The sequence below is a fragment of the Fusarium poae genome, chromosome 2, assembly GCF_019609905.1.
Source record: "Fusarium poae strain DAOMC 252244 chromosome 2, whole genome shotgun sequence".
NCBI lineage: Eukaryota > Fungi > Ascomycota > Sordariomycetes > Hypocreales > Nectriaceae > Fusarium > Fusarium poae.
Genome location: NC_058400.1, coordinates 1,357,212 through 1,373,023, shown reverse-complemented (window position 1 = coordinate 1,373,023; position 15,812 = coordinate 1,357,212). Strand labels below are relative to the sequence as shown.

Here is a 15,812-nt window from a genome sequence, read left to right as displayed (position 1 = left end):
TTCTCTTGGGACAACTCGGCCGATACAAAAGTTCATGACCCGCACTGCCGGAAGGATGGAGTCTAGATCCACATCGCATTTAACCATGTCCCCTGTTCTTGTTCCGTCAGGCTTTATGAACGAGATTGAGATAGAGTGTCACACCCTTTCCAACGTCTAATCTTTCCGACAGGTGCTTATGGTTACACATAAGCTTGATTTGTTGTGCAAAGAGTGCCCCTGCATACTTACTCTTCTACATCTGCAGGGGGTTTGCTATTACAAGTCTCGGGTTCCTTGCTTCTGATAAACTTGAGACAAATCTGCATGTAACAAAAAGCAAGAGGGTTAGCGAAAGCGAAGATAAAGCAAAGAAAAGCGAGAAAGACGACTTAACCAAGGTAGTATGCGGAAACATCACAAATCACAGTAAAGCATAGAGAGTAAAGATAAGAGTCATAAGCCATATTAAAGCCGAAATTCTACTAATTTCTAATCGCCAAAAAGTAACCACCATCGAAATTGGGACCGAAAAACAAGTCTAATCTATCTATAACAGAAATCCCAGACCTGTGACTAAACCCAAACTTGAAGATCGACTGGTGTAAGAATGAACCGAGAACGTTAAACGTTACACATGTGCGTGTTGTTTCTCTTGCCCCGATGGCAAGCCAAAAACAAAGCCGTGATTGAGAATGCTAAACCGTGCCGAATGGCAAGACCGCCATCAGCATCATCATGATGAAGAAATGGGGGGTTGAATTAAAGAAGTAGAGACGTTACGCTTTACAGGAGGAAAGCGAAACCGGCAATGGCAGCAGCCACACCGGCGAAGGTCTTCTGGGCAGCACCGGCGGTGACGACGGGGTGCTCCTCAGGCTTCTCGGGAGTCTCGGGCTTCGCGTTGGAGCCAGTCTGAGCAGGGGGAGCGGGGTGCTCAGGGTTCTCGGGCTTGGGAGCGGGAGCGGGAGCAGGGTGCTCAGGCTTGGGGGCAGGAGGAGCGGGCTTGTCAGTGTAGATGGGGTGCTCAGGCTTGACAGGAGGCTCAGGCTTGACGGGAGGAGCAGGCTTGGTGGGGTGCTCAGGCTTGACAGGAGGAGCAGGCTTGTCAGAGTAGATGGGGTGGACGGGCTTGACGGGGTGCTCAGGCTCAGGGACAACGACAACTGGGGGCTTGCCGATGGGCTTGGGTCCAGGAGCAGGGACGGGGTGAGGAGGAGCAGGGACGGGCTTGCACTCGCCGTGAGAGCACTTCTCGTAGGAGTAGCAGTCGTCCTTGCACTCATCGAAGTACCAGCGGTCCTCATCAACATCGCAGACGAACTTGCGAGCGTAGTCGATGGAGTAGTGCTGGTCACGCTCACACTTGTTGCCGTAGCAGACAATGCGCTGGTTGCACTCCTCATCCTTGTAGTCGGCGTAGTGGCACTTTCCGCTCTTGCAGATCTTAAGCTGGTGCCAGGTATCGTCGTAGCACTCCTCGGGAGCGCAGAAGCCATCGTGGCAGACAATCTGCCACTTGGTGCAGGTAGGGCAGTGAACCTGAGGAGCACAGTAGTTACCGTAGCAGATGATGATGACGTTGGTTGGGATGACGGGGATGACCTGGGTGACAGTGGCAGTGGTAGTGACACCGTTCTCGGTCTCGGTGACAGTGGCAGTGGTGGTGACAGGAGGAAGGGTCTCAGTGACGAAGTCGGTGTTGATGACAGTGTCAGTCTCACCAGGGTTGATGCCGATGGCAATATAAACGGAGAGAAGGACGTTGACCGAGACCTGTCGACGCATGAGAGCATCGCCAGTGAGGCCACCACAGTTCTCAGCATCGTTGCCAGGGCAGGTGATGTCACACTGGTCGGTGCCAACGGCATTGGCGTTGGCGAAATCGAAGCTGCCACCACAGTAGCAAGTGTTGTCGTAAAGACCGAAGTAGCTGGAGCCCAAGCAAGCCTCGGCACACTGCTCAGAGTCGTTCTCCTCGTTGGAGTAAGCCTGAGTGAAGCCGGGGAAGCCGTTCTCGGAAGAGAAGCAGCCGAGGAAGTTGAAGCCATCAGGGTTTCCGATGCCACCAGCAGCGGTGGTGGTCTCAGCAGCAGTACCAGTGGTAGCAGTGCCAGTCTCGGTACCGGTGGAAGTGCCGGTCTCGGTGCCAGTCTCGATAGCACCGGTGGTGCTGTTGGAGAAGGTCATGGTGTTGAACTGAGCCGCGGCCACGTTGCCCATGGCCAGGGCGATGATCTCTGCGTAACGCATTTTGTTGTTGGTTGGTTCTTATGAGCGAATGACTGGGGGGGTAACGACTGGAAACAGCTCTCGGAAGAGGAAGCGAAGGGATCGAGGATGTTTGAATTGCTTGATGCTGAGAAAAGAGAAATTGTTGTTTGGCCGGAATCAAGCCCTCTCTTTATACAAGATTCGGTCCCATACTGGAGGCTGAGATTGTATGGTCTCCCTTGTGGAATCACAGACCAAGCCCGCACCGATAGTCCGCCAGTGTGCCCTCGCCGACGAATGCATCAAGCCTAACGCGAACAGAGTCGAGTGTGCCGTGACGGTTGAGACATGGCGTTGTGGTCCAACAAGCAAAGAATGCGATGCCCCTGACTTGACATGTCTCACTCCGCACTCGAGGGACGTCGTTGGCATTGGCTGCGTGGTGCCGAAAATCCCCGCCGCTTGAGCTGCACATGTGCTGAGATTACTCTAAATTCCAGATTAGCATGTATTGAGATAGCGCCGATCTCACTCGGTCGTAGAGGAGCCTGTGAGTTGCAGAGTAGCCACTCAGTGTCTACTGAGACATTCTCCTCCAAGGTCCTTCGGTGCTTTTGGTTTCTTGGCGGATTCTTGTTGAGCATCCCTCAAAGGAGACATTTTACCTTCAACACGCCGAATCGGGAGCGAAATTCCTCGTCATGTCTGCGTTTGTCTCTGAGAGATACATAGTAAGCGGTGTACGCGCAGATAATTCTGGTCGCCAAGAGAATGATCTCTCTGCAAGCGCTGCTCCCATTCCTGAATGCGTCAAAGCAGCGTGTCAGAAACAACTGCCAAAAGTCCCTCACCGTTGATATCTCTAGGTATGCCAGAAACGGTTGATCTTGGCCATTTGGGAATGTACGTCATTGGTCACAGAAGTATCAGATGGTATCTGATGTTGTTTCATGGCTTGGACGGCAACGCCATTGCCCTGACTATACTCACTTGAGTATAACCATATTCTATCGCTTTCAGCGGTTCAGCGCTTGAGATGAGCGGCAAAGATCGGCGATTGCTTTGAGACTGTTGTTGATTCCCCTCCCTTGAAGTGGATGAAAACATTCTTTAGTCTAACCCGGGGAAATGGCATCCGGCGGGTTTGATGCATATCTCGGGCAAGTCTTGCTTATCGGGTCACAAACAGAGACAGTACAGCGCATCAACACAAGTCAAAGGCTAGAATGTGGTCCACACACAAGGGAAATTGCGGTCATGGCAGAAGAAAAAAGGTTGGTCTTACCAAGGGAGAAGCTGAAAGTTGTATGAGACACTGAAACAGCAAGTCAATAATAGCTGCTGGTAGTTGATGCGGGCCGAAAGTTGTTGCGGGGCCGTCGCTGAGGGGGTCAATCCCACCCAGTATAGGGTATTTTCTACGCAACCCTTTGAATGAAGCTCAATTATGTTCTCTATTGATACCTTTAAAATAATGTTATTCCGATAGAATGGTCAGCAAGTAAAAAAGTGCATATCCAATTCTGGAGTCACAGCTGATACGTGACGGCTTAGGATTGTTGTCACGTAGTTAATAATTTAGTGATGAGCAATGCCTAGAACTTGAGTACTAAACCACCATAAACCACCATAAACCACCACAAACATTCAATATCATCACACAAAGATTGATATCCCTCATCGAGCTTTACGCGATCCGCATTCTTGTTGGTAAATTATTGTTAGATCCGACACAGTGGACAGTCGTCAACTCCACCGTAGATCCCTAGACCCCAAGGAAGCTTGTCAAATGCTTGACATATCATGCATATCACGATAGGTAGTGTCTGTGCACAATCACGATAGTCGATCTTAGTTCGGTATAATAGTTCCGAGTCTTAGTGGTTTTTATTGATCTGATAGCATCCACCCATAGACCAAAACTATGACGCGAGTCTGAGGGCCCTCAATTCCTCCATGAGGCTGTTATAATACTACAGAGTCATGCTCCCTGTGTATCTCTCTCACCCGGCCCAAAACGTGCCGTGCCAAGTTTCTGTTGTCATGTGTAATACAAGACCTCATGCGAGTGGAAATCCTCCTCAAGGGCTGCCGTTGCACAGAGAGTCATGTCAGTAGCGATGCATTTAGCGTACCTGACGATCATATTAGCGATTCGCCTCTATGTCTTGTCTCCTATTCTAAAATTTAAGCCTCAATCTTTACAGCTGGAATTCATTCCCGCTTTTGATCGGAGCTTGTTTTAAGCTTGAACGGCAAAAAACATAGTAAAAAACGCCAACGGGCTCACCAATTTCCTCTGCGTCGCTTGTCATGTCAGGGCGAGGCCTCATTTGTCGCCTTATGCAAGCCTCTTGGTTTGATGGCTTGACTGTAAATTAGCTATGCAAAGGCTAAAACATTTCTCCATTTTGACCTCAAACATTTGGCGGGATTGAGTCAAGCCGTGTCAAGGGAGGAATCGTATTCTCCCTTGCTGAACAGTCTCACCGTGTTTTTTTCTTCTTTTTTTTTCTTGGCAAGATACATAGTACATAGCAATGCAGGTAGCCTTTTTGGTTATCGTCGCATGCTTCATGTGAGACATGGGAATTGCCCTTCCAGACGTTGCTTTGGCGTTGTCGTTCCTGAGGATTTGAAAAGGATTGTTGCCCCTGCTGGGTATGGATCAAAACAACTCCTGTCAACATTAGCAGTCGAGATGTAAGCATCATCAACTTGGCCCTTGAGTTATCCATCAGACCCTTGGATAATTCAGCCTTTTCTCTCACACTTTTTTCCTTTTTTTCTTCTTGACTAGCAGAGCCTGGACCCTGAAAGAATTGATCTGTGTAAGAACAAGAACCACCACTCATCACATCCATCATGACTACAGGTACATGAACCAAGACTTCTAATCTCATCAATTAACTATAGTTGGGCTTAGCTAATCCAATTGCAATATGGAAACGACGATAACCTCATATCATTTTCTGAATGATAAGCTCATGATGGATCATGACAATAAATAAAATCTGCCGTTGTTCATTGCCGAAGATCAACAGAGGGGGGAGGGGTCGAAATGGAGCTTTACTCCCCCAAAGCAACCATAATTGGATCGTTGATTGGACCCTTAACTTGCCCCCATGTCATCATGCCCATGATAAAAAGACTCAAGAAGCAGCCATGATGACCACCAATTGCTCTTCAAACTCGTTACAAAAATGTCCGTCTCAAAGCTCCCCTTTCACGCTGATCACATCGGTTCTCTGATCCGACCAGAGTCGCTATCGCGCACTCAGGAGCAGGCTGATGCTGGCCAAGTCTCCCCCGAGCAGCTCATCGCCACTCAAAAGGCTGCCATTGCTGATATCGTCAAGAAGCAGCAAGAGCATGGCGTTCGCGCTATTTCTTCCGGCGAGTTCGATCGCAAGTACTACTTTGGCGGCTTTTTCGAGCGTCTAGGGGGTTTCAAAGAATATGAGCCCGTTCCATGGGACCTTGTGCGCCTTTCTGCGCCGCCCATCGCCGCCCTCAAGAAGGCTGGCAAACAGTACCCCATGGCCGCTATCTGCGAGTCCAAGATTGAGTACAAGCAGAGCCCTTACCTAGAGAACTGGAAGATGCTGCGCGAGTGTGTTCCTCGCGAGCAGTGGGCCGAGTGCAAGTTCACCATGCCTCCTCCTTGCTACTTCCACTTGCGACTCGCCTCTGGCAAGTGTTACAGCCCTGAGGCTTACTCCAACGATGAGGACTTCTTTGCCGATTTGGCCAAGGCTTACCGTCAGGAGTTCAAGACTTTGTACGATGAGGGTGTGCGCAACATCCAGATCGACGACCCCACCCTTGCCTACTTCTGCTCCGATGAGATGCTTCAGTCTCTGAAGGACGAGGGTGTTGATCCTGATAAGCTCTTCGACACCTACCTCAAGGCTCACAACGACGCCATTGCCGACCGACCTGAGGGTCTTCACGTTGGTCTTCACGTCTGCAGAGGTATACAATACAAATCCATGTCACACTTCAATTACTAACACCCTCCAGGCAACTTCTCCAAGTCGATGCACTTTAGCGAGGGCTCCTACGAAAAGATCGCCGAAAAGTTCTTCCAAACCCTCAACTACGACACCTTCTTCCTCGAGTACGACAACCCCCGCTCCGGCGGTTTCGAGCCCCTCCGTTTCCTCCCCAAGCACAAGAACGTCGTCCTCGGTGTCATCACCACCAAGGAGCCCGAGCTCGAGGATGCCCAGGTCATCAAGCACCGAGTTCTCGACGCTGCCAAGATCATCGCTGATGGTCAAGGTCGCAGCCTTGAGGAGGCTCTCGAGACAGTTGGTATCAGCCCTCAGTGCGGTTTCGCTAGTGTCGCTGTCGGTGCTGAGGGTATGACTGAGGAGAAGATGTTTGCCAAGCTCAAGCTTGTCAATGATGTTGCCAAGGAGATCTGGCCCGGAAAGCCTTGAGAGGATGAATAAAAATGTACAAAAGGGAAATGAAAAGGATGTAAAAAGTATAACGTACATGATAAGCGGGTGCAACAGACAAGCGAGTGCAACACAACATCACAACATCTCAGATAGAAATAGCAATAAAAACACAACAGACTATTAATTAAGTAAAATTAATCGCTATATTCTTCCATAGACATAGCGACAAGTATCTGACAGGTCCTTGCATTATGTCCTGTCTTGCCGCACGCTCCACAGCGCCTTTCCTTCATTCGCGGAGGCCCTCCTTGACCACCACTTCTCGATGGTCCAGCCACCGCCTGCGCATCAACATCCGTTTGATCAATTACTTGCCTTCCTTCCTCTACTGTCATCACCCCTCCTTTCTGTAGCCGGGTTCTTTTTGCCCTCCGCCGCCGGCTTAGTATCTTATTTGCCTGTTCAAGATCTTGGACCCTGGCCTCTAATAAGGCAACCTTATGCATAACTATCTTTGTTCCCTTGGAAGAAGACCTCAATGCTTCTAGAATTGACTCTGGAGAGCTACTTTTATGCCTTTTGATTCTCTTTTCAAGATATTCAAGCTGAGAGTCGGCTTCAAGGATAGTCTTTGGGGTCTTTGAGACCCAAGGGGTCGAGGGGCTAACTACCTCCTCCACAGGCGTTGGAGTCCGCAGCTGCACATCGAGCTTCGAGATTACACTTTCTGGGTCGAGAGGAGCAAGTCCGGCTCCTCTAAAGGCTGCTTTAATATTTTTCTCTGTCATTGTGGCCTGGTAGGCGGTGTAAAAAGCCGGCAAGAACTCGGTTTTGGAAATGTGGGTTACGGAGCATCTGATCAAATGCTCGATTTCTCGCCCGTAAGCCTTCTTAAGCAGGCCAAAGCACCCGACATCAAGAGGCTGCAGCAGATGAGACGAATGAGGCGGTATACAAAGCGTGATGATTTTATTTGCCTTGCAATATCTCTCAAAGTCGACCGAGTGGTGACTTTGGTGTCCGTCGAGGATCAGGAGACGATAGCGATTCTTTGATTGCTTGGTAGTACACCGGTCGAAGTGCTTTAGCCACTCGAGGACTATCTCGTTATCTGTCCAGCCATTAGGACTCGTCGCAATAGCCCAATCGCCCGGGAGGTTGCTTTCTCGGTACCAGTGGGCGAGGTGATATTGGCCCGCACCTATGATGAACGGCGGGATCGCTTGGCCCTCGGCATTGATCGCCTGAATGACTGTAATCCATTCCCGGTTTCCAGGCTGCACTGATTTTGGTCTTCCACGCCTTTCAGCACCTGTGACGACCATTCCGCTCGCAATAACGCCCATCATAAAGCCAGTCTCGTCAAAGTTGTAGATTTCATCAGGTCGGATGCCATACTTCGCAATTACATTTGCTACGAGCCTAAACCAGTTGCGAATAATGGTCGGATCTTCACATTTGGCTCTCTGGTAGTCATATTTACGGGGGAAATGCGTCTTGAGGTCTTTGTGTCGCTTGACGAAGTTAGAGGCCCAGCGCTTGCCGACAGGCGGCGTCTCGCGGTCGGCGAGCAATCGGTTAGCCATCTCCTCAACACAACGCAGTCGCGGGGGAAACCCTCGCGAATCCAGATCGAGAATGAACTGAACTATGATCTGTTCTTCTAGATCAGATAGTTTGCGTGATTTTGGGATAGAATCACGCGTAGAAAGGATACCCTTCTGTCGGCGATATAAAGTCCAATAACGGACCTGGTAGATGCCTGCGGCGCGTCGGAGACTTAATTTTGGGTCATTTTGAAGGGCACGAAGTGCAAGAAGAATCCTAGCCTCAATATTTGGGTCTGGCATATTTGGTGGTTGAAAATTAATTGATTAAGTTGAGAAGATGTAAATTGCGGGATTTTTTGTTGCACTCGCTTGTCTGTTGCACCCGCTTATCATGTACGTTATAGCTATATTTAACATATAGTGACGGTTGCATAGCGTGATATTAAAAATACAAGAATGGACAATGGTTCAACCCCTACTTTTATCGCTGTCGCCTGTCCCACGGCCCAAGGACGTCAAAAGTCAACCGCTCATGGCATAAGAGACGAAATTGTTTATGCTGCTTAGACCATTTATGCTGTTCAGACCATTTATGTTGTTCAGACCAGACTCTTAGTCTATTTATTCATGTACTGAAAATTTGACAGTCCGGCCTGTCTGTTCCAACCTGCTTATATGAGCTTGTCCTATTGTAATGCGACTCGTCAGAACGCTGTTCACTGGCTTGTTTAGTCAAACCATTCCCATCGCACGGCAAGGCAGGATGCTTCGTAGAAGTTGACGTAGTGTCCAACGGACGGGACATCTTGTAGATCCTGGTTATTGCACTCACTGATGGTTTGGCACCAAGCTGCCGAGTGTTCTTCGCACCAGAAATAGAGCTGTCGCTTCAAGTCTTGGTCGAGGCCTCGGATGTTGGCTTCGCTTACCCACCGATCAAATGCGGGCTTGAGCGATGCTCCGACCCAAGCTTGAGGGTGAGGTTTATGGTCGTCCATATGATTCTTGGCTCCTGGGGCTGAGTCCTCTTCGGATTCAATAGGTTGTGTATGTGCGTGCCGATGTGTCGCCCCGAATCACTGGGATACAATCCATTTGCAATCGTGCACTTGCGTCGACATCGAATGGTCGAGCTGTAACTTGGGCTGTAACCGACTTAGGGCAGTCAGTTGGCGGTCTGTTCGGCCAATATACGAAACTGAACGCCCAGTTTGAGGATAATCAAGAGGAGACCGGCTAGAGACGAGTCAGACTGACGGAGATAGAGGAGTGGCTGTTGTAGATCTTACTCCGGATCGCTCTGGATTTCTTGATGAAAAACATCATTGCAGTCTTATCTCTGCGGTAGAACATGTAGTCTGGTTCGTCTTTGAACAAAGGAAGACGTCTGTTGACCAAGAGAACATCTGGCATACGCCTTCGCATGTTAGAGGGAACACCGTCAGACTTGTCATCGTATTTCCCGATTGAGGACAACGGCGGCAACAGTTAGTAGATAGTCACCGACTGGCCATGGTAGAGTAGGGAGTTGCTCCAGAATGAGTTGGTCATTGCCATACATTCCGTGCTGTTCATAGCCAGCGAACGTCAGGAGGTATATATATATATGCGAAGAAGACGAAGAAGGCTGATGAGAAAGAGAATAAAAGAAGGAAGAAGAGGGAGTAGGAGTGCCTAAATATATCAACAGAAGGTTTGGTTTGCGTTCACTTAGTAGTGTGCTTGTTTGGTTTGCTCTTGCTGGCACTGCTTGATACTACCTGGCCTGGCCAGTTTGCATTGATTGTCAAGCAGTGAATCACTGCCGTATATATGGGCCTGCTATTCTCTCCTTAAATCGACGATGGGTCATTAAGAGAAGAAATTTACATGGTTTTCACTTGCCCGAGGCAGGTGGTCGCTTGTATCCTAGGTACCTTAGTTGCCCCCAAATGAATCCTTGTCTTTTGTCACCGTCACTGCTTGATAGCTGCAAACAATACATGTGTGCTACTAAGAAATCTATTTTCCTATGCTCTATGGATAGTCCGATTGGTTAAACCAAATAGAAATCTCTTTACAAAAAACATGTCTCTCTGTTTGCATTCCATTGCGCAACTGTAGGTTGGGATATCAACCATACATTGTGGTTTGCAAGTAATGATGCGTGAGAAAATTAGCATACGCACTCGTATCAATTTCATTTTCGAGTCTCATGTGTCCCAGTATAAGAAGTGTGTGCGAAGGCGTGATAGTAGAATGAGGGTCATCTACTTAGATAAATGTAGTTAGTTGAACGTTAAGTACTGTGTAGACTACGGTATCGCCATCTGATATTTGGTGATTTATTGGCTTCATCATCCGGTTGTGATAGAATCGACATATTACTACTCTCGGGTAGGTGAGTTTTCAAACCAGATCTGGAAGAGAGCCAGACTAAAATATAACTACACTCTTAGGCTATATTTACACTGTAGCTGATCCAATATTTCTGTCAAGCATCAGGCCAACCTCGGTAATAGCCTCTTTACAAAAGTTCCTCAACTCCAAAGCCTGCGTACTGACCGCGTATGTAATTCGTAAGCATTAATTTACGCTTGTTGGTTAGACTTGTCAATCTTGTTTCATTCGGTATATCGTTGGTCCATCTGACAGCGGATCAATTGCCTAGTCAAGACTCCGAGCCTTATCATCGTCTCGAATAATACAAGTATATCAAGGCATCACATCGCTCAATCTTGTTGCTCGACATGCAATAATTATGACTTCAACTTGTCTCAACGACGGCTCCTGGGGCCCTGGCGTTCGAGGATGTCGAGGCGACTTTGACTTTACGCAGAAATTCGAGCGTATCTTTTTCTCTATCATTCCGACGGTAATCTTTATCGCGTCGGCGATTGCGCGTGTAGCTGTTCTGGCGCAGAGAGAGAGGATCGTCAATGGCGTGATCTTACAGTCTGTCAAGCTCGTGAGTCTTCCCAAGCATAACTCAGGGTACCAGAAAAGTTGGCTGCTAGAAGCATAATAAGAGACGAAAGTAGTAGGTCAGTTCATGTTACTTAGACTATACTTCTTAGGCTCTTTATTTTTATAGCCTAAAGCTCCAACGTCAACTTTCCTGCGACCCATGCTAAGGTAGCACGGCGATATAATAACTAATTCTCAAAAGGCCTTTCTCGTTGTTTATACGGCTACACAGCTTGGACTTTTAATTCTCATCGCAACTGGAACTGCGGGCATAGTTCACGATCTATCTCTTGCAGGATCCTGCCTCACATTTGTCGCCTCTCTCTTAGCATGTGCGCTATCTTACAAAGAGCACTCATGCGCTAGAAGACCATCAACTCTGTTGAACGTATACGTTCTGCTCACACTCTTGTTCGACATTGTGCAAGCCCGCACAGCATGGCTTCTCATCAGCGGATCATCGCAACAGGCTCGCCTTTTCACAGCTTCCGTCGTGGTCAAGGCCGTCATTCTCTGCCTCGAAACAATCCCCAAGACACGATGGATTCACTGGAATGCAGAGGAACATAGCCCTGAGGAGTCCAGCGGCGTGTTTAGTGTTGGAGTGTTTGCGTGGTTGAACCAGCTCTTCATCAGAGGCTATCGAGGAGTTTTGAAGATAGAGGATCTATATCCTCTTGATGAAAGCATGGCCTCGGACAGACTGCAGAACCGCTTTGCAAGAAACCTCCGGGTTCATCGGTATAACGAGGAACCCAAGTCGGGTCTTTTGAAGGACTTGACGAGAACGCTCATCGGCCCGTTCCTCCTCCCGGTTGCTCCTCGCGCTGCTCTCATCGCCTTTCAATTCTGTCAACCATTCTTTATTGACGCAACACTACAATATCTCCAAGCCCCAGAGACGCTCAACTCAAAAAGCGTGAGTTATGGCTTGATCGGCGCTGCCTTCTTTATCTACGCTGGTATTGGAGTCTCCTCAGCGTTTTACGGGTACTATCGAGAGAGAGCCACCTACATGATTCGAGGCTGTCTAGTAGCTGCAATATACCAAAAGACTACACAGATGAAAATCACAGCTGCTGATGACTCAGCTGCTTTGACTCTCATGAGTTCAGACGTCGAGAGGATTCTTAGAGCTGCCGCGACAGCTCATGATCTCTGGGCTAACCCTGTTGAGGTGGCTATCGGATGCTGGCTTCTGTACGGAAAGCTTGGTGCAGCTTTTATCTCTCCCCTCATTGTTATCATAATATGCGCCTTGTTGCTATCGTGGTTGGTTACGTTGGTTGGCAAGAGACAAAATGAGTGGATGAAGAGAATTCAAAACAGAGTCGGCCTAACTTCGAATGCCATTTCGCAAATGAAGCTGTACAAGATCTCGGGTATTACTGGTCCCGTGGCGGAACTAATTCAGAGTCTCCGTGTAGGAGAGATCAAAGTCGGTAACAGCTTCCGCTGGCTACTGATTCTGGCTGCGGTGTTGGGCTTTACGCCCTTTGCTATCTCACCTCCCATCACCTTCGCTTTCACCTCACGAGAGTTGACCATAAACACACTCTTTACCTCTTTGTCATATATCCTTCTCTTCACAACGCCTGTTGTTGCTCTCTTCCAGAGTCTGCCTGGTATTTTCGCAGCACTGACCTGCGTGGCTCGAGTGCAGAGATTCCTTGCAGCTGAACCGCGAAATGACTTTCGCAAACATCAATCCGCCTCGGTATCTGAGAAGAGCTCTTCAGATGAGGCTTCGGAAGTTGCTTTCTCAATCGAGAACGGATCCTTTGGTTGGGGAAGCGAGAAGATGACACTGAGAGACATCAGCACTTCCATCCCTGCTCACAAGCTCACCATTGTCGTCGGCCAAGTTGCCTCAGGCAAGACAACCTTTTGTCAAGCTCTTCTCGGTGAACTACCTGTATCTTCAGGTACGATCAAGACTTTGATCCCGTCTCATCGTATCGCGTATTGTGATCAATCCGTCTTTCTCTACAATGGAACGTTTCGGCAAAACATCATCGGTCACTGCGCCTTTGATCAGGCAAAGTACGACGAGATCGTGGATGCGACAATGCTGTCCCAAGATGTAGCGCTCTTGCCACAGGGCCACGACGCCAACATTGGGAGTAACGGCATTATGCTCTCTGGAGGCCAGCGACAACGAATTAGCGTGGCGAGAGCTCTCTACTCTGAGGCGAACTTGATGATCTTTGATGATATACTCAGCGGTTTGGACTTGGGCACTGAATCTGAGCTTTTCCGACGCGTGTTTGGTCCAACGGGTATAACCCGTCGAAGGAACGTTACCGTCATCATATGTACTCACTCGGTGCGTCACTTGCCACTGGCAGACCACATAATTGCTCTTGGAAACGGTACTGTTATTGAGCAAGGAGATTTCTCAGCGTTGATGCAAAACAACAAGTACGTCCACAGTCTTGGAGTCAAGCACAGAGATACGGATTCCTCTTCGGAGAATGAAAAGCCTGAAACGACAGTCACTGCCTCTCCTCTTCGGGCTATAGCGACGTCTCCAGCCGCAGAGGCAGCAGAAGATAAAGCAAGGCAGCAAGGCGACTTTTCCATCTATAAGCATTACTTTAACAGTGTTGGAACATGGGCAGTCGTCGGTGTTGCACTGTCAGGGATGATAGCTGGCGCTTGTCAGAGTCTTTCAGGCGTGTGGATGAAGTTCTGGGCTGAAGACGCCTTTAACAGATCCTTTACTTTTTACGCGGGCATCTACGCATTCCTACGATCAGGTTTTGTTGTATTTTTATTCTGCAACGGTGTCATCACTATGATAAGTATGACTGCCTCTGCAGGAACGGAAATGCACCAACGAGCTATCCTCACTGTTATCTCTGCACCATTAAGGTTCTTCACGACGACTGACACTGGCGTGGTGACGAATCTCTTTTCTCAGGACATGACCCTTCTGGATTTCGATTTACCCTTGGCTCTCACGAACTTCACTTTGGACATTTCAAACACTATTGGGTCGGCGTTTGTGGTAGCATCTGCTTCTCCGTATCTCGCCATCGGATATCCTTTTTTGACCGGAGTTCTCTATTTCATCCAGATGTTCTATCTTCGTACATCACGACAGCTCCGACTCCTCGATCTCGAGGCAAAGAGTCCATTGTAGTAAGTAGCATTCGGTCTGTTTCTGTTATACACTTCTGACTGGCTTGATAGCACCCATTTTACCGACACCATGCGAGGTATAGCAACCATCAGGGCCTTTAGATGGGAACAGAACGACATATTATACAACAACCAACTTCTCGATACGTCCCAACGACCTGCGTACCTACTGGCTATGATTCAACAGTGGTTGGCCTCGTCGCTCCATCTTCTCGTCACAGGCATCGCAGTCATTCTCATCGCATTGGCAACTCAGCTTCGAACCAATGCAGGCTTGACAGGTGCTAGTTTGATCTCTCTTTTAACGTTCAGTGAGTTCATGTCCGATGTCATTAGAAGTTACACATCTCTTGAGACTTCGCTGGGCGCTGTCAGCCGTTTGAGATCTTTCAGCGAGACCGTTGCGACGGAGAATATGCCTGGGGAAGACCTTGAGCCACCTGAGACATGGCCGCAGAATGGACACGTCAAGATTGACAAAGTATCTGCCTCTTACGATGCAGATGCCAATAACCAGGATGAAGATCTCAATCTTGTCCTGAGAGACCTCGAGCTTGATATCCTTCCAGGGCAAAAGGTAGCGATCTGCGGCCGTACAGGGAGTGGAAAGTCTACTCTGATACTACTCCTCCTGCGACTCCTGGATCCTCTTTCCTCTTGCTCTACTAACATAAAGATCGATGATGTCGACTTGCATGAGATTGACCGCGCTACTCTGCGCAAGCGCATCATCTGCATCCCTCAAGACGCAGTCTTTCTACCAGATGGAAGCTCCATCAAAGCAAACATCGACCCATACAACTCTGCTACAGACGCGGAATGCTTCAGTGTTCTCAACACCGTTCGGTTAACCAACTTTGTTCATGACAAGGGTAGTCTAAACGCGGGCATGAGCGCAGAAGATCTCAGTGCCGGCCAGAAACAGCTCTTCAGTCTCGGCCGAGCAATTCTACGTCGTCGAGCTCGAGACAGGGGCGAGAAGAAGCATGGGGGCTTGCTTCTGCTGGATGAGGTGAGCAGCAGCGTGGATAGAGTCACCGACCGGGCAATGCAGGAAATTATAAGAGACGAGTTTGAGAACTACACTATCATCATGGTTTCGCATCGGTTGGAGATGGTTGTCAAGTACTTTGATAGGGTTGTTGTGCTTGATAAGGGAAGTGTTGTTGAGGATGGCGGGCCGAGGCAGCTTGTTGAGAGGGAGGGAAGCAGATTTGGAGAGCTTTGGGCTGTTGAGAATGATGGAAAGTCTGAGTAGTTTATCGGTAAATCTCAACAAGAAGCTGATGGTAGCAGTTTGTTCCATAGAGATATTCAGTCTAAAGATAACGATCAGTGTTCATATCTATCACCGACCGCTAGTCTAGTCATGTAAGTCAACTGTAAACCTAAAGCCACACCGTACAACGCTCAGACATTCACGGTGTCTCACAGCGATTATCAGATCAGATCGTTTAACGTTATGTCGTATACATCAAGTGCGGAATTTGTCACTCGTCTGGTGGGTAGCAAAAAAGCTGGCATCCTGTACAAAAATAAAAAGCCTAAGAAGTATAGTCTAAATAGCATA

General features: G+C 48.6%; 4 protein-coding genes across 4 annotated transcripts; 2 read left to right on the top strand and 2 right to left on the bottom strand.

Moving 5' to 3' along the window:
- Nucleotides 1–765: 765 nt before the first annotated feature.
- Nucleotides 766–2,232, bottom strand: FPOAC1_004378 (uncharacterized protein; the record flags this gene model as incomplete). The annotated part of the gene is made up of 1 exon (XM_044848928.1): nucleotides 766–2,232. The coding sequence occupies one exon, from the start codon at nucleotides 2,230–2,232 to the stop codon at nucleotides 766–768; it is 1,467 nt and encodes a 488-aa protein (XP_044707638.1).
- Nucleotides 2,233–5,396: 3,164 nt separating this feature from the next.
- FPOAC1_004377 (uncharacterized protein) lies at nucleotides 5,397–6,638 on the top strand (the record flags this gene model as incomplete). Its single annotated transcript, XM_044848927.1, has 2 exons — nucleotides 5,397–6,168; nucleotides 6,217–6,638. 2 exons carry the CDS (start codon nucleotides 5,397–5,399, stop codon nucleotides 6,636–6,638), a joined length of 1,194 nt encoding a protein of 397 aa, XP_044707637.1.
- Nucleotides 6,639–8,880: 2,242 nt separating this feature from the next.
- FPOAC1_004376 (uncharacterized protein) lies at nucleotides 8,881–9,150 on the bottom strand (the record flags this gene model as incomplete). Its single annotated transcript, XM_044848926.1, has 1 exon — nucleotides 8,881–9,150. One exon carries the CDS (start codon nucleotides 9,148–9,150, stop codon nucleotides 8,881–8,883), a length of 270 nt encoding a protein of 89 aa, XP_044707636.1.
- Nucleotides 9,151–10,892: 1,742 nt separating this feature from the next.
- FPOAC1_004375 (uncharacterized protein) lies at nucleotides 10,893–15,500 on the top strand (the record flags this gene model as incomplete). The annotated part of the gene is made up of 3 exons (XM_044848925.1): nucleotides 10,893–11,099; nucleotides 11,301–14,242; nucleotides 14,294–15,500. The coding sequence occupies 3 exons, from the start codon at nucleotides 10,893–10,895 to the stop codon at nucleotides 15,498–15,500; spliced, it is 4,356 nt and encodes a 1,451-aa protein (XP_044707635.1).
- Between the last annotated feature and the right edge of the window lie 312 nt (nucleotides 15,501–15,812).